General features: G+C 28.5%; 1 protein-coding gene across 1 annotated transcript in view; it reads left to right on the top strand.

Annotated features, from left to right (window-relative positions):
- Positions 1-26,113, top strand: part of LOC129959061 (protein jagged-1b-like) — a 66,596-nt gene that overhangs the window by 19,043 nt on the left and 21,440 nt on the right. The window contains exon 2 of the mRNA XM_056071855.1: positions 22,294-22,351. Within this exon, the coding sequence (XP_055927830.1) occupies positions 22,294-22,351 (58 nt within the window). The remainder of the gene's footprint in view (positions 1-22,293; positions 22,352-26,113) is intronic.

The following is a 26,113-nucleotide window of genomic DNA, read 5'->3' as shown; positions in this document are numbered from 1 at the left end:
GTCATCTACATACCACCAAACATTTATCTCCTTCTCAAGATCATCGCATGTTCTTGTATGTATGCTCATGTGAATGAAATGCATCAAGAGTAATTACGCTAATTCAGTCTTGGAATCCATTGCATTTCTTACAGAAGGAAAAAGGAAAGGCACTTCACAGTGTGAGACATTGTGGAATTAAATAACCGATGATGGGCGGGGAGGTACTTCAAATGCGGAGATGAGCATGTTCTTCCTTTCTTAGAATCTACACTTATGATGGTGCTATTTGGCTTTCTGATCTATCGCCGGTGATGAGTTTCACCTCTATCTGAAACGTCGTCACATGGGTTGTTTGTAATCCGTTGCACTGGATATTATACGTAGGCCAGATCATTCGGTCAGTCAGGACGCTATGACAAGGCGGGAATATCTCTATGTGGTTATAATATGACTGAAGTCAAATGGCCTTGACATTTTTGATATAACATTAATTCGAAAAATCCGTTTTAACTATTCAGAACCTCATATTAATCAATTCATTAATTTTGTATACATCAGAAAAATAAACGGCACATGCACATATAAATGCACTTGCACCTATAAAATAAGCAGCCGGTAAAATAATGCATTATTTATTGCAAATTAAAATAAAAAAAATTTTAATTTATGAAATGTTTTAATTATGTGTAATTAGGATAATGAAGCTCATATAAAAATAATTGGTTTTCCATTTATCATAACTGCATTTAACTCATAGAATTCTATCAAATAACCTTAAAAGGTAAGATCTAATTTTCTCTTATTTTAAGAAAAATTTTCCAAGTTTAAAAACTTTATCTAATATTCTTGAGGATCTAGGAAATACAAGGTAAGAATTATTAACTTAAATATGTTTATGCTGAAAATATATGAGTGCGATCTTGTGTCTTGAAGATTTTTGTCGAAATAAAATAAATGTGTCTTTTGAAATTCTTTCTTTTTGTGGTCTTGAATTCATGAACTTCAAAAATGATACGCACATGGTACTTCCAAATTTATTGTACATGCTTTCGTTTTCTGTAATACGCAAGAATTTGAGGAGGTATTTTTTTTTTTAATTAGAAAAAAGTCACACACATAGAAAGCATCGTTCAAAGTGCAAAAAGTCGTATATTACTTTTTTCTTTTTTACACCTTGAATGACAAAATGTTGCCACTTTTGTTGATGTTTAAAATTTATATACAATAATCATTATAACTATTTCTGAATGTTTCATTTGAACAACAATTTTGGAGGAAAATAGGTCCTTTTTTTAAAAAAAATCCGCTTGTAAAAATATTTCCATTATTTGAAAATAATTGCTATATTCTTATATACCAACAGATAAATAAACTATCATTAAAAATGTTAAAAAAATATCAAAATTTGTCATAAACGTCGTGATATGAAATTGGATAAAACTCTTCTTTCATAAATAAACTCGGAGTAGCATATCTTAGAAAAGGATCTTGCGCCTGGAAATAACCACATCCAATTCATAAATAAACTTATAAAAAGGTAGTTCCTTTATAATTTATATCGAAATAATGAATAATTTACAGAGCAGATTAAAAGGATTTCAGTAAAATCAATGATTTTTCAATCATTATCTATTTTTTTAATATTTTTATGTATCACATTATATTTATTAGTTGATTTTATTGTTTAATTTTTATTATGAAGTCTGGAGAAGTTTCTGTTTGAATGAATTACTTAGTTAATAAATATTTTAACACATTTTTTTTAATGCTCCAAAAATATTTTTAACACGTAAAAGAATTCAATAAACACATGTATAATTAACTTTGAATTTTCAGCATTTCTAAGATTTTATATTCATGATTCTCAAGGTTTCAGTTTTGCAATCAACCTTCTTCCAAAGCAAGTATGCCCCCCCCCTCCTTGTATAATATTTGCAACTTGTCTTGCATCATTACTGATGTCTGTAAGCGATTCTACTCAATTTCTGGATACTCTTTCTCAGATTTATTATTTACTTATAAAATAATTATATAACTAATGTTCATTTTCCCCGCGTAATACTTGCAGCTTGTCTTGCATCATGATAAATATTTGAAATGCAATTATGTTGGATTTTTGGATGCTTGAATTTCCTCAAATTTTATATTTACGTTAAAAAAAAAAAAAAAAAAAACATTAAATTTTTTTACATCAAATGAGAGAAAAAAAATTGAATGTCCCTTTTCAATTAGAAGTGAAACGTTTAAATCTTCCTCACATTTTGTGTTATCTTTATTATCTGGCATTTCTAAAATATTGTTCATCTTATCTTCTATATTTAGAATTTTTGTAATTCTTAATGCTTTATTTTTTTTCTTTATAATACTTGTATTATTTGATTATAACTTTTCTTGGAGATTAAATCATTTTTATAAACTTCGTGTATTATGTCAGTGCATAGCAGATATACTTACGGTATGTGAACATAGAAAAAGTAATTACTTCTTCATTATTGGCTCTGAAAAAATATCTGTTTACATGTACATGCATCATGTTACCTTCAAAATCACAGATTTTGTGTCTCAGGAAGATAACAGAGTTGTGAGGTTACGTCACAGGTACATCACAACCTTAACTACGCAGTTATCTAATATTTAATTTATCATTATCTAATCCTGTGGTGTGACGTTACATCTTATTCTTTCGGCAAAATGTAGAATGTATTCCAAAATTGGCGCGACGCTTCTGCCACGCCAATTTAGTTTTATGATATCCATTATTACTATTCACTCACATAGTATGATCGTATGTTGCATGAATTAATACTATGAATTAATCCTCCACATAATATGAATTAATCCTATTATTTCATAACTATTGTTTGGTTATCTTATGAAAAGTTTAATATTGAAAAATATTATGATGGTAGAAATATAGTATTGTACCATTTGCCTCTGTTACATATTGCGTAAGCCGGGCTTAACTACCATGGATTCACGTCGGGTTAGGCTATCGATTTTTAATATTTTGGGCCTGGATTGGGCCAAAAATAAATATGAAATATTTTAATCTAAATAAACTTATAATAAAAACATTTTATTTTAAAATATTAATTAATTTTACTTAATAAAAATTAATTAATTGGAATTAATCTGCTTCACTAATTTTTTGTCACGCCTTTTTGTTCTTGTTGTTTTCGTAGAACTGATCAGTTTCGTGTGTTTTCTTATATATTTTTGTAACTTTTCTATTATTATTTTTTTTTTCTATTTTGTGCAGTTTTATATTTATATAAGAAATATATGGAGAAAAATTCGAAGTAATGTATGAAGCCTGGACAGATACTCGTATGATTAATATAAAGATTAAAAAAATAAGCCTTTCCATTGGAGTAGGTACATGGGCGAAAATAAAATCGCAAATGCTCTGCATGGAATAGTTAAGCATGCACTTATGTCTTTCGTCTTATTTTTAAGTTTTCGTATTAATTCATATTTGGCTCAAAAGAGCTTCAAACAATATAGGCCTGAATCTAAATTAGTGTAAAGACTAAATAGAAGTTTTCTTTTTATTCATTATTTTTCATCTTATTAATATAATTCACCTCCTCACTTTAATCTATATGTAAACAGCGAAAAACGTTTTTTCTTACATTTTTATTTAAAATTCGAATTTTCTACTTTCATATAGATGAAATTAAATAGTTTTGAGTGGTTTTGAAGCATCCAGTGTTTTATTAGCTTATGAACATTTTAAATCTATTTACAAAACTAAATTTTAGTTTTTATTTTAATTTCCGATCAAATTCAAATAAAAAATCTTTGTTACTTTGTAAGAGAAATCGATACGTATTTTTTTTTATTCACCATTTTATGTTGTTTTCAAAACGAAAAGTGTAAATTCTGTCGAAAGTGGTCCTTAAAAACTTTAAAATTCTGTTCTTTTATTGATTGTTTTTAACGACATAAAAAAGTATGCTAATTTATCTAGATTTTCCGTCGTGTTTTAGAAAATATGGCATAATTTTGCGTATAAAGAAAGTACTTTTCATTTCTTTTCTTTTCAGAAACTGTTATTTCTTGATTTAAATTTATTTTTTGGTTTCAACGTTGTTGCTATAAATATTTTTTTCATTAAAAAATTCTTGCTCCACGCAGGGAGATTTCTTGCAATTCTGCGCATACTTGATTCTTCTAATTTTAATCATCAATTTGTAGTCATTGGCAACTGAAGTTGACATTTTGGGAATAGCAATACAGTATATTAATATGCCCAGTTAAAGAGTCCTGAATATAATTTTAATGTATTTGAAAGTAATTGTTATACTTAAGTAGAAGTTAATTTTAAGTTGTGTGCTAAAGCTGTATATGTAAAATGAAAGCTGTTAAATTTCATGCACATTTTTCTTTTGTCGTAAAACACTTAGAAGTGCTTATGATGCTATTCATCGGTGATGCGACCTCTCGTAACTTTTTCTGTACGTCAGTTTGAATTATCACTGATCTTGAGAAGCAGTCTGTTTTCTATAAAACTCAGAAGAAATTAAAAGGAAATATATGAAGAGACTTTAATTGAATGTTGAAATAACATTTTAGAATGACATTCCTGGAAGTGTGACTTTAGCAAAATGTTTTCCATTAGTTACTTTTTAAAAAAAATACTATCGCCAAATCTGTGTAGATGAAAATATGAAACTTTTCCCCTAGTGCGTAGAACAAAGTAGTCACAATAGTCTCACTGTTTACATTAACTTGATTATAAACATTTAATAGTTTTATAACTTCTCGCATTAATACAGAATCGGGGCATGTTAATGCTGAAAACACAAATTTGTCTTCCAAGAACACATACACGTAGAAAAATATTATAATTATATTGAAATATTAATTAACGATAGACAAAAAAAAATGTTTCTCTCAATTCAGTTCTGTGGTTTAACTGACTTTAAACCTGGAAGTTTATATATACTTTGTTTGTTTTTTATTCATATTCTTTTGTTTATTAATATTGAAAAACTTAATAATCTAAATCTCTCCTAAAATCTTTATCTAAAATTTAAAATGTGACTAATAAGAAGTTACCTCTTGTTGCTAAGTAAAGCTGTTTTGAATCGATCAATGAAAAAAAATTTTTCCCTTGATACCGGCATATACGCAAGAGAGGAAAAAAAAAAAAAAAAAATCAGAAATGTAACATTAATAATAAAAATAAACGAAGAAATTTAGTTAACTGACAACTATTTAGAGGGTTTTGATAAAAAAAAATTCAGATCAAATGACAATCTTTATTGTTTTGTTTATTAATATCTTATCTAGATATTGGCAATGTTTTTGACATAGGCATGCAGGAAGGACTTAAAATTGGTTTCTTAGGAAATACTACATTACTAATAACAAGATCATTATTTAACTTTGATAGGGTTTTTAATTATTTTTGTTTACTAGTGTAAAATATATTGAATGAAATTTCTTGGTTTCATGTGAGATCGGGATCCAGGTTCAGATGCTGCCTGGTTAAGGTGTCCCCCTAAATGTATACGCACTTTGAATAACTATAACATTAACAATCAATAATATATAACAAACTTTTGTGATTAATATAAATATGGAATATTCTCTGTTATCAAAATTTCCTAATTAATTTATACAAGAGAATTTTCTTTTTTCTTTTTTTTTTGAGTTTCCCAAAGGCAAAATTGTTTTACAGTTCCAGTGTTAATATCTGTTCCTAAGTTACAACGTGTGACAATACGAATTAATCCCGTTATTATCAAGATTGTGCAGCTGTATTATTAAATTTGAGCTATGAAATTTTGATGCATGTTATTAATTGTTTATGAAATAGTTATTAAAAGTGTGATTATATTTTTGGAATCCCTCTGTTTTTAAGAAAGTTTTGACTATTTAAAAAAAAACTAGTAGTATGTCTCGAGTTGCTCCTTTTTCATGTTGATTATTCATTGAATTTTACTGGTCATTGTGTTAATAATTTCCTTTCCCACTGCTGCTTATTTAAAATTTTCATGTATATTTATTTAAAATTATCTATATGTCTGATGGTTGGCTTCCACCTCATTAATGATTTCATCATGATTTTTCTATTATTGATACTTTCTAACCTCATTTAATTATACATCTTATCACCTAACAAACTTAGCTAACCCTAACTCATCATTATAAACTAATCATATCACTTCTAACTACATCTAAGTCTAATAAACCTTGACTTTTTCCTCACAGATGCTAGTCAATGTCACTTTCTGACCGGGAATAAATAAAATTAATAATTATTTATGTAATAGTTATTTAAAGGGTGCCTGCATTTTTAGGATACACTGCTTTTTTAAGAAAGTCTTGACTCTTATATTTACAATTGCAATTGTTTTTTCATGCTGCTTATTAATGTTATTTTATTGGCTATTTATTCATTATTTCCATGTTTTCTGATGCTTCTTTTGATCTTTTATATACATTTATCCTTACGTATAAAATATGTTTCTGAAGGTTCACCTCCATTCTCTTCTATTTTTCTATAATTGGTGCACACTACCACATTTAAGCAGACACCTAATCACCTCAAATTAAGTAAATCCATTTCACTTGAATTATGGAATAATATCACTTATATCTAGTGCGTTTACATTTATGTTTGTACTGTGGTTCATTTTTTTAAATGGTAATATACTACAATATTTACAAGTAGTGCTCATCCAAATGCCCGGATCACAAACTGATCTTCCACAACCACTGCAAAATTCTTCCAGAGTGGGTAGACTCGCCAAATCTGCGAAACCCTCTCCAAGGAACAGCCTTGTCCACCTTCTTTTCTTTTTTTCTACCTTCCCTGCTCTCTCATCTCAGATCTCCACCGAAAACCGGTCACGGATCTTTAATTACATTTGCCCACCTTGTGGCGTCTCGTACCTTCTTTCTTCAGCTTCCCCGAAGGACTGGATTCTCTCTCCCACGATCCTTTTTTCGCTTTTTCCAGTGCAATTAATTTCTAATGCACCTGTTCGGGGCTCCTGCTACTGTTGTACTCGGCCCATCTCTCCGTCAAGAAAGGAATTCGGCCTGCCGTGTTATTATTGATTTGCCGTTAATTTAGGTTTTCATTGGAACAATAGCTGCAAGGGGGGTCGTGACATTCGGCTTCAGAAGCATCAGAAATACCCCGCGGCAAAAACATTTTGGAATTGATGACGATGAAGGAAAAATGTCTGCGAATGAATGCCAGTGGCTTCTTCATCGGTTTGTCTTATTACTAGTAAGACGCAGGATTACTAAGTGGACTGTAAAATTACTGTACTTAACTGTGGAGATGCATATATTTTTTTATATACATCTACAGAATAATTGGATTCGACTACTGTATTTCTTTAAGTTATAGAAAACCACAACTATCAATGTTATAGAATTGGGGAGATTTTTGATAGACAGTACCATGGGATATACTTTATAGACTGTAAGACGCGTTAAAAATACTGTATAAAAAACGGTTTTAGCTATATATTCACAAAGTCTTAATGTTATTTCCATTATACAATATGCTTTATAAATAGACAAACGTGTTGAAAATGCAGCGGAAAAAGCCAGACTTCAATTTCAGTAATTCATTCGTCTTGCTGCTATTAATGTTTGATGGTAAAACTATTGAAGGCTAAAATGGATCACTAAAAGAAATAAATGAATAAATTTGAGAATTTTTTATAGGTTTATTTAGATAAATCGTGTTGAAAATTAATCATGATATTGTCTCTGTTTTGAAATTGTAAAATAAATAAATAAAGACGCTTAGCAACATTAAATAAACATATTTAACATTTTACAACAGTATCAGTCATAAAATTCATCATCGTATTTTTAAATCATGTCCTTGATCATGCTCTAACATGCACTGTTTATTAATTTTTTTGTTTATTTATTTAATTTTCATTCAAGTTCCTCTATGCCGTTTTGGTGAGAATTTTCTCCCTTCCACCTCCTCAAAAAAAAGTAAAAACACACAAATCAAAATAATAATTATTATGTCAACAATTTATCTGCCACATCACTATTATTATTTTTTTTCTGAATTCAGATTTTTAAAATCTAGCAACATACTTCCTTCAATTCTTTTAGTTAATACATAACATAAATTAAAATAGTTCCATCAGCAACAGATGCAATCTATGTAATTGCATAGAAGAATGCGTACTTATCAGGTATTACTTTTCAGTTTTGTTAAAATGTATTTCATTTATTAACAAACTAAATAATTTGTATTAGTAAATAAATGGTGTTATCATCTTCATTGCCCCAAATACATTATTAACTGAATACAGTAGTGATATATTAATTGTTAAACATCAATTAAAATAAGTATTTTACAAAAAGCTTTAGATAAGAAGTTTGATTCAATGATTTATCTCAATTATTATATTTCTCGTTTTGAATAATTGGGATGAAATGAATAATTCATAACTATTTTAATTTTTATTTCAATTTTCCTTTTTTTGTGTGTGTGTTATCTGACCAAGTTTAAATTTGCAAGTTCGTTTAAATAATACTTCGATTTGATACCGATACTGATACCGATTCAGCTTCAAAACAGAATGCAAATCTAATGAAGCAAGCTATTTCTAATATTTCCAGTGTGAGATATGCAAATGTTCATCAAAGTATATACAATTAAACTTTTAAACAATGAAGATTCATCAAAATATTTGTCATATCTTATAGCTTCCACTCCTGAAAAGAATACTTTCATCAAGGCTCAAAATTACCATTTCTGAATTAATAATATTCGTGTTGTAGCTTCAAAACGAGATACGAGTCTTACCATCCGATAGTTCCAATCAGAAATGTCCAAATAAACATTAAAAACATTGAAGATTCATCGGAACATTTAGTATACTCCATAGGTTCTACATCTGGAAAAGAATGGAACTATATATATCACAGAGCTTCAAAAATTTATTTGGAAAAAAAAGTAATTTTTCATTACACTTCAATGAATGCATTAAATCCCAAAGGTATTAACTCAGGATTGAGTCAAAGGAGCAAGTGGGAAAAATGCCGTGTGTCATAGCTCTTTTTTTAGATTTTTTTTTCCCATTGACAAATGGGACAACTTTTTCAGTGTTATTGATCACCCCCCTTTCAGTTTGTGGGGAAGCTAACAATGCAAAAACTCTGAGATCAGGTTGTTGAGGTACGTTTTGATTAATGGTAAGTCTTGCCTCCACTTTAGGAAGTAGTTCGTGGTCGCAGATCAACCACTGCGGTTGAGGGAAAAAACTGCGACAGGTTTTTAAATTCGTTGAGTTCCCTTTTCCCCACATAGATACTGTGGAATGGAAATGGCTTGAAATACAATACTGTCAGTTTTTTCCAGTGGGCACACCTGTTATACAATTGGAGTTGAATATTCTTTTTTTCGTAAATGTATTATTGCGCATCTGTTGGATCTGAAGGGTTAGCAAACTTTTAATTTATTTTCACGCAGTTGTACGAAACTAACTGTGGAGTAATTTGTAATAAAAAAAAATCTAAAAACATCTTTTGACATTTACTACCAAACATCGTTTTAAATTTCTTTCATTATTTTTTACTATTTTACTAATAATTATATACTAATAACTTATACATTTGTTGAACCAGTGGAGCAGGTAAATTTTTATTTATCTTCAACGCATTATTCGAAAAAAAAAAGTCATTAATTAGGTGATTATTAGAATAAAATAAATTGTTTTATCACTCGGCTGCGTTTTAAATATTTTTGAAATAAATTTCTTAATATTGACTTCTTTAATAATAAAATTCTTATTATTAAAGAAACTTCGTTACTCGGCATTAATGCAATACAATGGTTTTTAAAAGTTTCAGGGAAAATTCGGATTTATTTATATGTAGAAGTTATAATTGGATAATGCATTTTCAGAATTACAGAAATTATTATTATTTCTGTAAGTCTTTTCTGTAAATTATTATTATTTCTGTATTAGTATTTTTCCATCGATATTTAATTTATAACAGGTGTATCGCATTTTATCATATTCAAAATTTTCCACTAATGCTCTAATAAAATGATAAATATTGCTGAATCATGCATCCATCTGTTTGCTAAAGTAATTTTATTTTCATTCAGTGTTTATATAAATTGTTTAGTTAGAAAAAAAGTCTTCAACTAACCAATTTACTGGAGGTATCTTCATTAAAAAATGCCAAGAAAATTGCGGTAACAGTAATTTAGAGATCAAACTGCAGATATTAATATTGAGATACGGAACAGGAATATATAAAGTTAGATAGCATACAGAATGAATTATTGAAAAAAGCTAGTTTTCTGCATTAAAAATTGGTAATTGTTATAAAAATTAAAAGATAAACTATCCCAAATTAATATGGCTTGTTTATATTTAACCGGAATATTTGTAAAATATAATTCCCATAAGAAATCAAAAACATTATATCAACGTGTATTTTAGAATCATTAACAGATAAATGCAAGCAAATATAATTATAATGAATGTGGAGCATGAAAAAAAACTAAAGTCTTTAATAGGGAATAAACAAAGAGAGTTCGTTGAAAATTCATTCTCGTAAATTGGATCTGCCGTTTCCTTCTCTTTCCTTTCAAAAGAAAAACTACCCATAACCACAGAATATGAAATCATCTAACAAGTATTTGTACGTTTTATCCAATATTTGATAAAACATACTAATAAATTACTGGTAATAAGTATGCTTTTACATGAGTATCGTTGTGTATTATTGCATAGTTTGGAAATATGCTAAAATACAAGATTCTGCTTTCTGCAAAATATTGGCAGGTGATAAATCTTTTTCTGCGCCAATTTTTAATTGTTTAGATTAAATCTTTCATATTAGTTTTCCATCTGCGTTTTTCTATAAACATTAGTTTTTCCTTTTAGCGACGTTAGTTTTTTTCTTCCCCCCCTCCCCTTTCTGGTCTTGCCAAGGTCAAGATACGTTTTTAATGTCATTTATATTGATAATGACTGTATTTTAAATGTAAATGTAATTAGTATAACTGATATACGAATAAGTCTTGTTTGAAAAGGTTAGAAATTTAGAATTATAATAAAGTACAATTTAGATTTCTGAAATGTCATTGTCAAAAAGATTCTTGAATTTATATGCATGTAAATATTAGAGATTTTCATCATATTTATCTTAATTTACAATGATATATGTAGTCTATAAATCATAGCTGATATTTTTATATTTAGTTGAGAAAAAAATAACCATAAAAGTCTCCATGGAAAAGATCTCATTTAAAAATGTCAAAATAGACATCAATACTGAAGTACCGTCAGTGCGAAATTAAAATGTGCAAACTGTCGCGCCTCATTCTAAATTTACTGCCCCCGTTATGGTACATTCTCGATTTCATTGGGGTGTATTGTGCTTTTGAACGACTCACTTTGGGTTTCCCGGAATAGTAACATCTGTAGTTACTGCGAATGAAATAGCACCCTCAGTGCTATTGTTCCGAGGCAGCATTGCGGGTTAGTTGATACTACTATGTATAACTTTTTCCGAGAGTACCCCCTCTGCCTTTGTTAACGCTTCTTGTTCTGATAGGCAAGTCCTTTACAATTTCCATTAATACTTTTGTTACTGTTTTGCCAATCCTCTGGGATTAAAACGAAACTGAACATCACAACCGCAAAAAAATAATCAATTCAAAGTAGATACGCAAGTGTTTTTCTTGTATGAAATGAAAACACTTGTAGTCTGCTCGATTGTAATGGTATGGTTATTTCTAAAACTGGTCTGCGTTCTTTAAATATTAATCATATTAACTATCACATTTGATTGGCATTGATCGTTTAAAACAAACATGTATCTGTTTTTACTACTCAGCTTGCTTTTGCAGGCGAGTTCTTAACATCTGCCATCAATATTTTTGCTTCTGTTTCAACAATCGTTTAAGAATGAAAAAAAAAAAAAATGTTACTCATTCTTTCAGTGGCGTAGTTCGCGTGACTAGCGCTGGAGGCATAATATGATTTATTCGCAATTAGCCGTCATCAATAGTTTAGCAGAAATAAATGGTGTCCGGAGCTCGACATTATTTTTTCTTCCCGTTGTGTTATTTCCCTTTTAAAATGGTACAAAAACACTAATTTTTTATTTTCATAGTGCCTTCTAAGACTGCTAACCATCTATGTCCACCCCGCTACTGCACTAAATTGTTTTGATGCCATAGACATTGGACAAACGCTTGAACGTTATTTTACACTGAGCTGTGACATCACATGCTTTCTCCTTCAGTAAAATGCGCGAAGAATTTTAAAATTAAGCTGACTTGAATCACGTGAACATGAGTTGACTCCATCAAATATCTCAAATGGAAATGTTTTTACACAGTATAAAAATGTTGGTAAAAATAGTTACTTCTGCATATAAAAACTGTGCTTTAAATAATAGAAAAAAACGTACTAATTATTTGATATAGATGATAAAAAATGATAAAATTTTCATGAAACAGAAAACAGCAATCTGCAGCAAATTTAATGTATTTTACAAAATTGTACTATTAATTAACATGGTTATATTTATTAATAAACACATCAGCAAAATAAAAAAAATCATGATGAATATAAATATAATATAATTTTCTTTATATAAATTTGTCTGTTTAGGAAATGAATAATGTAAAAAAAATGATTATGATTCAAATTTGATTCAGTCATTACGAATTGAAATTTTTTATTGGGAAATGTTATTTTTATTTTAAAATGTGGTTAAACATGAATAATAAATATCCTTATTTTGAAAGATTAGAGGATTTTTTTATATATTCCATAAAATATGTCATAAAGAACAATTGGTAACTTTCCACGAAGAAAATTTCATACCTTCCTTTAATAATTTCCAATAATATGCTCTTCATTTTTTTCTACTGGAAAATTTCTTTTCGAAATAACTGTATGGGCAGATGTATTGCCCATTTTCATCTATGGAAACACTTCACGCTTTTACGTATGGGCCAGTCGACTTAGATTTTACCAAATAGTGGTGAGAGGCCAGATGCAGGAAATTTATTTTTTATTAAGTAACATATAGAAAATTACTTTTCGTTCTAAAACGAAATGATGCGATTAATAAAGAAAAGAATAACTACAACAAAGAAGGTGCCTAACAATAAAACTCTGAAAAAACTATTTTATACAGACTGTGTATTACTCCTTTATTTACTGTCATGTTGTCTTGTTTAATTAGTCTTAAAATAATTTAAACTTTATGTTAAGGCATCTTAAACTTTTCCCGCTAAATGTTCAGGGAAAAGTCAATTTTTGTGTTATTAAACATTCTAAATAAGAGCGAGTGGAAAATATTTTTGTATCGATCTCAAAACTGAAAAATCGATTTAAAAAATGAAGCAGTTATTAATAATAAATAAAAGGGAATAAAATTTAAATTGTTTAGAAAATTTTAATGGAATCTTTTAATTCAAGATTTTTTTTCACGTTCTTGTTTATTACGAACATTTAAGTGTTTTAAAGAAAATGGAAAGACATTTCGCGCCATCATATTTTTCTGCATTATCCCATTTAGGATCATAAACATAAAGGTTTAAAAAGCAATATATTTTTCTCTTAAAGTAAAATCTATCCACTTTACTGCTCAATAATAAGCGTTTGTTACCGAGTGATATAAAAATATAGATATTTATTTTTCTTAAACAAAATTACAATACATCGCTGATACATGCATTTAAATTATCTACGAAAATATCACTCTAATCTTTCTGAAGTTTACATTATTTAAAAGATTACTCGAACTTTCACTTTTTGTTTGGATTCAAAGCAAAAGCAAAAGAAAAACTCAAAAGGGAAATCTGAAAGAATTATTCATTCATAATGACTCATCTTCTGTAAAACTTCCTAACAGTGTGATACAATTTCCTTTCCCTGTCACATCACAGACGCGTTTCACATCTGAACTCTCATCACTTCACGATAACTTATCTTATACCCTTCAAGCATCCTTAGCATCCGCGCATGCAGCGACTTGTTTGCAGTCCGACTTAAGTTTCGTACGTAATTTAAACTTTACTAAAGTGATCAGATGTTAAAAACTGCAATCCTCAGCGTCCTAAACGGAACGCCTTCAACATCGACAAATTTTTTAAAAAGTATATAGTTAAATAAAATGAATTAGAAACAACGTAATAATTAAATATCAATTTTAAAGTAAAAATATTAAATATTAATTTTAAATAAAAATAAAAATTATTAATTTTAAATTGAAAATATTAAGCATTAATTAAAATATATTAATTATTAATTTTCAATTAAAATTAGGAATTATTAATTTTAAATTGAAAATATTAATTTTAAATTGAAAATATTAACCATTAATTAAAACATATTAATTATAAATTCTAAATTAAAAATATTAAAAATTAATTTTAAATAAAAATATTTAATAGTTATTTTAAATAAAAATATTAAATATTAATTTTAAAATCAAAAATAGATAAATGCATAAAAATTATATCTTTGTTGTTATATCAAAATATCATATATCAAAAACCATGCGCAGAAAAATATGCAAAATTTTAAAGTAGCAGCTGCAACCACTTGGAGGAATATGCCATTATGTGACAAAATGCAGCAGTATGAGAGCAGATGTAGCTAACCTTTATAAATGTTTTGCATCAATAAAATATTTTGGCAAATTTGACAAACGACATTTTGAAATAACAGTGATGATATTTTGTTTTTACTTTTATTATTTTTCTTGAGACTAATTTATCCGCAAAACTCATATTTGATTGACCCTATTAATTTATGAATAGTGAAATTTGAGAATTCTTCAGTATTTTTTAAAACTTTAATTTATATTTTTTCTTTAATATAAACTATTTACGGTGCAATCTAGGACATTTAATTCAAATTTTGGACAGTTTCTCCATCTCAGACAATGAGTTGAAACTGGAAATTGTACCGGTAATTTGGAATGTCACTTCAAATGTAAATCGAAAATTAGGAAGGAAAATTCCCTTTTACATTAATTTCATTTAAAATTAGCTTTGATGATATATAAGTTTTGTAAAAATTAAATCTAGTTAATCTTTTTTTTAAATGTAAACTATTCATTTATAAACAAAATTCTGGACAATCGGGGCTGTTTAATTTATATTCAGGACACTTTTAATCCAGACTGAAAAATTACGAAACTGTCTTGACTAATCCAAGGTATCTAATTATTTTAATTTTACTAAAGTTACCGGATTTTCTGAACTTTAGTTCAAGTCATTGTAAAACCCAGACGAAAAACCAGGAACGCTACCTGGCTGGTTTGGGGGTTTGAACTCCACATGATGCAAATGCATGAGTATTTAAAAAGCTTAGAACAAAAATATCAAACTCAAGTGCTATCAAGAGCCAAATAAACAAGGTTTATGAGGGTTGGAAAAAAAAATCAATTTTTTTTATATGGAAGCGCAATATTAAAAAAAAAAAAGCAAAGACAATTGTAAATATTTTCTTCCATATATTTGCCATCTCTTCTGTGGTATCATATCATTTTTTCTACATCGGGGGATATCTTGTCTGCAGTGATTCTTTTGTAAAATGATCTCAGGTAAATGTTAGTATTTCGAGTGCTGATCGGACAAATGATTAATTTCTTATACTAATTTTCGAATATAATTAATTACATATAACTAGGAATTTTAAAAAGGAACCACATACTATTATGTTTGCTGGGTCACAAAAAATATTCATTGTGGCCTCAAATTTGACATCGTTGACTTAGAGAAAAATTTCATAATTGCTAATTAATAATTTAAAAATGTAGGATGATATAAAGAAACATAAATCGAATATTTTTGATATTTCTCTACCAATTTGATATTCTCTACCAATTTTGATATTTCTCTACCAATTTTTCTCTGATTGATTCATTCTCATAGGTAGCAATACAAGTAGCGATATCTTATGCTTGATAAAATCTTGGAAGGAGAATTTTTCAAAAGTTAACATTTAGTGAAATTAAATCTATCTAATCTTTTTTTTCCAAGTATAAGCGACTGACTTGTTAATGAAAAACTTAAGAATCCGAAGAATTTCATTCAAATCCGGGACATGGAATCAACTTGGAAAAAAAAAAAAAAAGACTGACTCTTCTCCTGCTAATGCAGTTCGTCTGAATAACGGAGTTTCACTTGGAAAATACAATAAAAAGTACTAAGGTGATATTTTGTACACTTTTAAATGTTTCCTCATTCTCTTTGTTTTTCGATTTTTTATTAGAAATTTGAGAATAATTTTTAAATAAAAAGACTTCGCTTATAATCGAACTTTGATGGAAATGTGTTTAAATTCATGTGCTTGAATTCATTGTGTATTTAAAAAGAAAAAGAAAAATCTAAAAGAGTTGCTGGTTAGTTTAAAAAATCAAATCTTTCATTGTTGTGTAATTACTAAATAAAATTTTGTAATTAAAAAAACTAATTTAAAAAGCCTTCATCAGAAATATACAATTTTCAGAATATTTGCTATATTTCTATTTACGGACTATTCGCTATTTTGAAAAGAAAATAATCATTTCATTAAAAATGAAAAAAGAAATTACCACATCTTTTTATGGTTATTAAAATTTAATCTATTTTTAAAAATGCATTTGAACAATTAAATAAAATTATTGCCTATTGCAGACAATATTTCAAATAATTGTTGTACTTCATACTTTTTATTATTAACACATTGTGAACGGATAACGAATTCGCTCTTGTAAAATGAGTTGGAATGGTCCATTCGCAATGTTTCATTTATTTCGAATTTGCCATTTATTTTTATGTATTAAGGATAAATGTATTAGTTCTCTCTCTCTCTCTCTCTTTACTGACTTTCTATTTTTCATCAGTAAGCAATATATTAGAACAAACTGACCATAAAATAAAATGAATATCTTCAATCGCCATTAAATAAGAATTTTTTATTATTTGAAATTTGTACAACAAAGTGTTTAATTCATTTTGCAACATTTTTGGAAATGAAGGGAATTTTGTCAAACTTCCGTCTAGATTTTTTAAGTAGCCTAAAATATCAATCCTGACCGCAAACCGCAGCTTCTGCGATTACAAGAAAATTGCACCAGTAGCTCAGTTATAATAATCAGCCCCCGAAGCAAGCAATCAGTTGTTTTTTTTTCTTCATGCATAACTAATTCATTTTTATCTAAATTATATTTTTACGCCCTTTCTGACTCATCGTCCAGGACAACCTACCCATTCTTCTCTTGCCCTTAGCTATACCACCAAACTGAGTGGTATTCCTGAATATGGGTATCTTGGATTATCTTGGTAACGATGATACTCTGCAACTTTATTTAAGGAAGGAACATTTTTCGATGGTTAGCGTTGAAAAAATGAAGGTGGTTGAATTATTTGGAATCATTTGAGCATTTTGTAATGCAAATTGATATAGAAATAATTTTAATTTTTTAAAAATGTAGAATTTTCTGTTGTTTATTTATTTTCAAAATCATATCAAAAATATTTCATTTTTTTTTAATTTTACGAATTGCAATTTAAAGTGGTAAAAGAATATCATATTCGAGTTTTGTCGTAGAGAGCAGTTAAAGAAATTGATTTCGTAAATTGAACACAAATAGAATTGAATTGAATTTTCCAAATTTCAGCACTACTAAAACGTTGTTTGGTCCTGGCATGTGCAACAATTAATTTTTTTACAATCCACTGTTCATTTTTGGATATGGATAACAATATTTTGTTCATATGATACAAACTTTGAATGCACATCTTTCATCGATATTCGCAAGCAGAAAAACTTGTTAGGTGAAATATATAATTATGGTTTCAATGAAATAACCAGCGAATCGTTTGAATTAAATTGTAGGTATTGATTTGATTTGTTTGTTTGACCTTCAAAATTTCAAGATTGCTTGCAGTTCTCTGCCCCAATATCAAATCTATGGAATACTAGGGGTTAACAGTTTGCATTTATCTTCAGGTTGCAGCAAGATTTCGCGAAAGTTCTGTTCTCTAAATTTTAATGGCAAAATAGAAATCTAAATACCGATCCTGGTCTCTCTTTTTTTTTCCTTCTAAATCTTGATGAGCCATATAATAAATCAGATATTTACATAAGAAAAGATCCAAAACTTTTCCAATTATTATCTAATAAGAGAATAGTTTCGTTGATTAGACCAGTCCAATTCAGATAATTGAACAACATTCTGAAAAATAACCGAAAAAAATTCACCTAACCTTATTTTAAAATTATTTTAATATAATTATTACATAAAATTGTTGCCAAACAAATTTTTCTGTGAGGAGGTAATAATATGTTTTGCTACTTATTCGAAAACAGTGTCAGAATTTTAAGAACTTTTGTTGGGGTATATAATTCTTGATATTATTAAGATGTATCGTATAACTCATAGAAACATTTTTCTAGTTTAAAATACCAGTGGGCCAAGAATATTTTATTAAATATGACTAATAGGACCAGTCCACTGTCTACAAATTTAGACTTAATAATTTTTTTCATTTTTTTTTTTTTTTTTTTTTGCATTTATTGACTCAGTATAAGTAAAATATATTTCTTTACTTCATTTAGAGCATTTTCCAATTGGAAATATTGGCAATATATACTCTTCTGTATAAGTTTAGGAATTAGCTATTGTGAAATGATTAGAGTAGACATACTGTATATTATAATATTACCCTAAAATCGAATTTATACATTTAAAACTGTCGAATATCGAAACAGTAATTTAAAGAAGGATAAAAAAAATAAATAGTATAGAAATTATGAAACTCAATAATTATTAATAAAATTGTAGTTCAAATGTATAAAAATATTCGAAAATATTTTAAAACATAATGCCTGACAAATCGAAATATACATCAATGTAGGGCGCTTTTAATAGGGCCTCAGTATGCTTAGTCCATCCCTGTCCAGTCTTTAGAAGCATTTCATGCTATTTCAGTTTTGAGTATGAATTCATACGTGGCCTTTTCAATTATCTATATAATTTTTTTGTGTGTGTTCGTGTGTGTGTGTATATGTGTGTATGAACAAAAGGGTGTTGCATTTTGCTGCTCTAGTTAAACCCTCCCATTACTAATATGATCCATGTTTTAATGTTGGGGTATCATCTTTCTATTGTAGTCACACCTCTCCCTGATCCCTACACAAATAATTTTTCTCATCTACCCTCCTGTTTGGCAGCTGATTCAATTATCGCCAATTTGAGGATGTTAAAGCGGGAGGTAATGGCCTTACTATAAGCCATTATTTTGTTTTTAGGCCAGCTCCATTATTTGGCGCTGGAAAAATATTGTTACTATCTTGTTTGGCGCATTAGAAAATAATTCGCAAGTAATTTATATTTCCCTCAGTTTATTAGATGCTTACTGATTCTGCCTGACTTAAATTTATTTTAATGTTTAGATACTTGCATATGCTATTGATATATATGACTTTTGACTGTATTTATTTATTTAATTTTGAATGTATTTAATTATTTTCCTTAAGACCAGGCCAACGTATTACATAATCTTGCTCCCATATATGTTTTTTTAAGGATTTAAATTTGAAAATTATGTTTATATTGTGATATTCTGAAATGTTCTGCAATTAAATTTTTTCTTATGCAAATTCTACTACTTTATATATTATAAGTATTAAGGAATACTAGAATTTTTATTTTCAAGGGTGTTTTTTTCTCTCTCTCTCTTTTCAAAGTGAGGTCTAGTTTTTCCAGTGAAACTAAAAGAAGCGATTATTATTAGTATTATTATTTGCCTTGTGATTAATTATATATAATTTTTATATCGGGGCCATTGGACTAACACAAATTGGGGTAAGGATACAAAAATTCGCTTGCCACTCCATTAATACGATACTAAATTGTTTTTAATTCCATGGCTCAAAATATTTTCGATGGTTGCCCTGAAAATTTGGCTGTTAAATTACTTACAATTAAATATATCCTATTATTGGTGTCTTTTTAATTAAAGAAATTCTGGAACCTCATCTTTGTACATTTTTTTTTTTTTTTTGCAGTTTTCCAATTGTATATATAAATGAGAAAATAAAAGGTCAAATAAAGAGTTAATTATTGATAAAAGGCAGACGATTATAACCGAACAATGTTTACAAAGCTACGAACAACCACTTCACCTATGAATGACGTAATGTGTATTTCTGTGTGTTGTAGATTGATAGGAACTGCTCGTTAAATGTAAAAAACTATTGCTTTAAATAAAACTTCTGTGTGAATGCTGAATATCAATCACTGGAGTTTATAATTGTTTTCCATTCAAATACATTTTAAATATGCTAAGATAATATGTTCAGGTCTATTAACTAGTCGTAATTTTATACCGCATTACGTTTTTTTAACCATCTATTGAAATTTTCACCGACTGTAGCAAACTAAAATTATTAAATTATTTTGAAAAATGTTTAAGATTTTTCATGACTCTACAATTCGTTTGAGGTATGAACTCGTAGTTAAAAACGACATACTTTAAATTAAATAAATAAACTATGAAAATAGGAATACAAAATCAAAAATAAAATATTGTTTTTATGCACACAACTTAGAAAACTTTAAAACTCAGAACAGATTAATTTAAAGCAGAAATAAAAGTATTATGTTGGCGAGAAATGGCATCTAGTTACAACCATGTACCCACCTGCGAGCAAGGGAAACCAGCTTTTTAACTGCACTACTATTATTATCACACCCACTATAGCACATCATGAAGTCTTGTGTTAAACGCTCTAACTTTGGGTGTAAAGTTCCCGAATTAATTACAAAGTTTCGTATTCGAAGTCTTCACCTGCCTCCGATTTATTAGGTTCAGACTGCGTAAAAATTATTTTCGTGACCTTTGACTTATTTTTGCCCTTCCAGCTATGTTTCTAGATGAGAGTAATTGATAACTTTTTTTTTATTAAAAGGGGCGGGTTTATTTCATAGTATTTTGTTTCATATCGCACGGGCAAAGCGTAAGATTCACACCTTCAGCAGGAAATTATTTCGCTTAGGATCATTTTAGATAATCGATGTGATCACTTACTGCATTGGTATCGCAATCAGGATTAGGGGAAAGCCATTTTTTATTTGCCGTTTTTTTTTGGGGGGGGGAACAACAACAGTAAATGTAACTTTTCTTTATGGGCAGTAATAAATATGCCATCCGGGATTTAAATATTTAATTTTTATTGGATTTTTGCCTTTAAATAGGTAAAAAACTGAACGATACGATATATGAATATTTGATTTTTACACCTAATACTTCTGCTTCTGGATCTCTACTTCAAACGCAGTAAGATAGTGTAATTGAAATAATAAAGAAATAATTGTAGTGAAATAATAAAGCGCATTAATCTTCTTTTTGTTTAAATTGTTGAATATTAAAATTTAGACATGCTTGATAGCAAGCAGGAAAAAGAAAAAAAAAAAAAAAGGGGGAAAAAAAACACGAGATCTTTTAACATTCATCTTTATACTAACTAAAACTGAAATAAACCTTAAACAAATTTATAATAATTTATTGTGTAAACAAAGCAAGGTCGTGATGATCTAAATGCAGTTTTTCGATCGAGTTTAGTTCAGTTATATAACACCCTTTTTTGAGGTAATACGAGGATTATTTTGTAACAGAAACCGCAACTCTGAGCAGTGATCAGATAACGAAAATGACATTCGAACCAGCACTCCCTCTTCGAATTTCCACGTCTCACCGGTAGAATCTCAGATTTGAGACTGAAGGATATGAGTTCGAGACTATCTTCTTCAAGATCCTTCGTGTATTCAAGGCCTCTGGAAGTTTATTTTGTCAGGTTAAAATTGCATTTGTTGATATAATGAGGAAGTCTGGGGAATTATCATAGCAACGTAATGAGATTTCGACTCATTATGTTGCCTAAACCTTCCAGAGACATGAGCAATTTATTTCGTAAAAGCAATACTGATGTTTGTATAAATGCATAAATGGAAAAATTTAAAAGTACTGTAATCAAATGTTGTTTTCTTTAAACATAGAAGAAAACATACCCCCCCCCTCCCCAATAAATTCACATTTCTAAGAGAAAAGCTTTTAAAAATGTGCTTATGAAAAGAGGTTTTCTAGTTCATCCTAAAGAAACCTTCTTTTAACTTCAAAATGAGAAAATAAATTAAGTGGAATTATTTAGAAAACGCATAGGCAGTTAATCCGTGAATGTAGAGTTTTAATCATTATTCATTCTGTTTATTTATTTATAGAATCTCAGATTGTGTTATTTAAGTGGGAAGAAAATTTAAATTTATGTTGTCTTCTTTTTTCAGAGATCATTCACCTTCATACTGGATGCCTTAGATGTTGTCAATAAAGATGTTGTACCATGTAAGTAAATTTGGATTGCTTTTATTTCCGTTTATAGATTTTGATATTAAAACATGAATTCCTTTCATTGCATGTAGCCATATCATTTATAATTCATTAATCAAGTTTTTTTTTATAAAAAAAAACGTTTCGTTGCTTTAAAAAAGAACTTTTGGAAACAACTTTTTTAAATTCTTCCTTAGCCTTGCAATTTTCTTATTTAATCTGCAACATAATTTTCTTTAAATTACTGGATATGGCAAAAATGGAGTCAAATCATTAAATTTTTGATTCTCAAAATTTCGACTTTAACTTCTGTCGTATGCTTTAATGCTCATAATTTTAAAAAAATTAGGGAAAATAATCTTTATTTTGAAAATTAAATTAAAATTTACTAAATATCTGTATTTCGATTGCATGTAGCCAAATAGATTTGTGAATAGTTATTACTTCATCTGCTTATTTGAATTTTCAATGCATGCATAACTTTGTTGAGACGAAAAAAAAGTCAGTCTAAAATTCAGTTATAAAATTCTTTCCTATTAAAAATGTGTCATTGATGATAAAATTACAGAATCCCTGCTTTGCAACGAACAGGAATCTTATCCTCGTTTTCTTGATTTGCTTATTTAGAATTATTTTTGATTGTTGCTGCTGATGCTTTTATACATAAAGCATACCATAAGACGATTAATTCTGTAATTTTCTCTTTTAGATTTTAGGTAGATTCCCTATTGAAAGAATACATATGCAATGGTTCTCATATATATAAATATATATGTATTTTCTAAATTCTTGTCAAGCTGTTGCAATAGGTAGTCTTCCTATAATGAATTTATCTAAAATATGAAAAAGAAAATTACAGAATTTATCGTCTGATGGTAGGCTTTATGCATAAAAACATCATCAGCAATAATATCTAAAAGAGAAAATTAGAGAATTAACCGTCTGATGGTTATTGGCTATGCTTTATGCATAAACATATCATCAGTAACAATTAAAAATAAATCTAAATTCTCAACATAAATAGAGTAGTTTTATTTGGATTTTAAACTTGGAATATGTTCTAAGAAATGGAAAAACCTCGGATGAGTTTGTAAATGGATCTTCTGCCTTAAAAAAGATTGAAATTTGGGTGGGGGGGGGGCAATTTTCATTTCTCTATAATTTCCTTAATGTTGAAGATAGAAAAATAAATTAAATTAGCCAAATTAGCTTCTCATCAAGACAAACAACTTTTGTATTTAAAGTTTTTCGATAGTTACAATTGCTTCGAAGTTAGAGGCTAAAAAGTGTTTTTAAATCCCTAATTTGGCTGTTTCTAATATTAAGAATTTATGTTTGCCAGTTTTGAAAAAAAAAAATGAAAGAAAACTTCTACATTTATTTAATTTCTATGCTTTGAAGTTGTTTAAATACACGTGCACAAAAAATTAAAAACTTGAATAAAATTAATTAAATAAAAATAACGGAGGAGAAAGATTTTATGTAAAATGATTATCAAAAATTTCAGTTAATTGCAAGTTTTTGTTTTTTAATTCTTTTGAATATATATATATATATATATATATATATATATATATAATAAACCTTGTTCTTTCGTAGCTTTTGTTATTTGATGGTCCTTCGGTTTGATACCGTTACTTTTACACAAATATAAATACTTTTATTAACCTACTAATAACGATTAATCGCCAAAAAAGTTCTGCAAAGATATCATGTTAGTCTATTGACTATATTCGCCAATGACATAGGGTTCAGCCCAATGTTTGACAATGGTATGCAGTTAATACACTAATATTGAAGAATATTTTATTTTAAATTGATGATAAATTTCCTTTTACTCCAATTAATTGTTACAATTGAAATTTTTAACTGCGCAACAGAAAGATCTTAGTTCCAATATTAATGAAGAAAAGCAGACGATTTTTTCTTCCTATATAAATGAAAAATCAAACGAAAAAATCGTTCTTTTCTATCATAAAACGCTATTGATTGCATTTCATTGAAAAAAGAATATTTGCAAACGACAATTAATTTCTTCAAAAACGTTTAAAATACAGAGATAAACTTTCAGTTCTTCCCGACTAATGTAAACTTTTGGCACTTGCTAAAAATTTCAAAGATTTTCAATACTATAAACTTTATTTTATGTTTATAATATTTGCATCTTGTTATTATTTACTTTGCGATAAATACTGAATTGTTCGACAGCAATAAAAGCGTACGTATGGTTTCTTCAATTAATAATATTTCATATTTATTTTCTCATATACGAATTGTAGAGAAAGTATTGCAATTGTTAAAATTTTGAACTCGTGATTTTGACGAAACTCCTTGTTTTAGATCTCACTGAATTCAAAAAACATATTCTTGGAAAATGTCTGTTTGTCTGTCTATCTATCTATGACACGGATAACTCAAAAATGTTCTGAACTATCGGAATGAAGTTTGGTATATGGCCTTTGCACCAAATTTGTAGATTTTTGTCAAATTTTGAGCAAAATCTATTTAGATGAAATATTTCCGTCCGGTTGTTCGAATATGCTTTAACACGATAACTGCAAAACAAAGAGAACTACATGAATAAATTTCGTTACACAGATTTAGTATATATAGTTTAAACACATGTAAATTTTTATGCTAAATCTAGCAAAACTATGGATATCTGTCGGTCTGTATTTTCAGAAGCATGTAAACTTGATAGCTCAAATATGTCAATTTGGTATTTGTAACTACAATTGTCAAATTTTAATTTCAATCGGGTAGGGAAAAACGCGTCTGAAACACAAATTCCATTTTCGAATATTATTAATCGCCTATCAAGGATCTCCAAAAAAACTCGCCAGAGATCACACGATAAATTCAATAAAAATGCTATATTCACGTCAAATATTAATATTTCATAATTCCTGTATGTCAATGCGATGCAAGGTAATATCTGGGATAGCATCTTTATTAGACCAGTAGGAGTATCGTGTACAAAGTATAAAGGAGGTATCGTAATCGTCAAAAAAAAAAAAAAAAAAATCAAATTTGAGATTTTGATGAAACTTTTTTGTTTCCGAAAAACATATTTTTGGCATTATGGCTGTTTCTCAGTCAGTTAGTCTGTATGCGACAAAGATGATTCAAAAACACTAAGCTAAATGGATGAAATTTCATATACGGTCTTTTCAATAAAGTTGTAGATTTTTATCAAAGTTTGAGCAAAATCCGTTCAGAGGAAATCTGTCTGTCCGGCTGTTTGAGTACAAATGAACTCAATAATTACAAAACCCTAAGAGCTAAGTAAATAAAATTTAGTATACAGGTTTAGCATATAAAATATAGATTATTTTTATCAAATAATGAACTAAATCGGTTAAGTGGTTGACCATCTATCGGATCGAGCTTTCTCATGCACGTAAACGCGTTAGTTTATATACGCAATAACTTAAATCAATGAAATTCGATATACTTTCTTGGGAGTGCAATTGTAATTCCGTGTGAAATTTTGGTGTGAAGTAGTCTGCAAAAAAGGCACTCATAGTCTCAAAATCGATTCAATAAAAATGCTAGATTCATGATTCTGCGGATAGATTTTGGATCTGTATTTTGTATCTGTCTTGCATGGCGATGATGAACGACGCCATGCTAAGTATTCCCGGCCTTATCCAAGGTCCACAAGTTAATGCGGAAAGAGGGATTAATAGGAGAGTATAGGCGAATGTTTCGGGATACTCTCCTTTCCTTTCTAAGGATTGAAAGGAATTTGAAAACAGATGAAAAGGAATCTATCTT

The sequence above is a fragment of the Argiope bruennichi genome, chromosome X1, assembly GCF_947563725.1.
Source record: "Argiope bruennichi chromosome X1, qqArgBrue1.1, whole genome shotgun sequence".
Classification (NCBI taxonomy): Eukaryota; Metazoa; Arthropoda; class Arachnida; order Araneae; family Araneidae; genus Argiope; species Argiope bruennichi.
The sequence above is the reverse complement of the archived record's forward strand: the minus strand, read 5'-3'. Positions and strand labels throughout refer to the sequence as shown.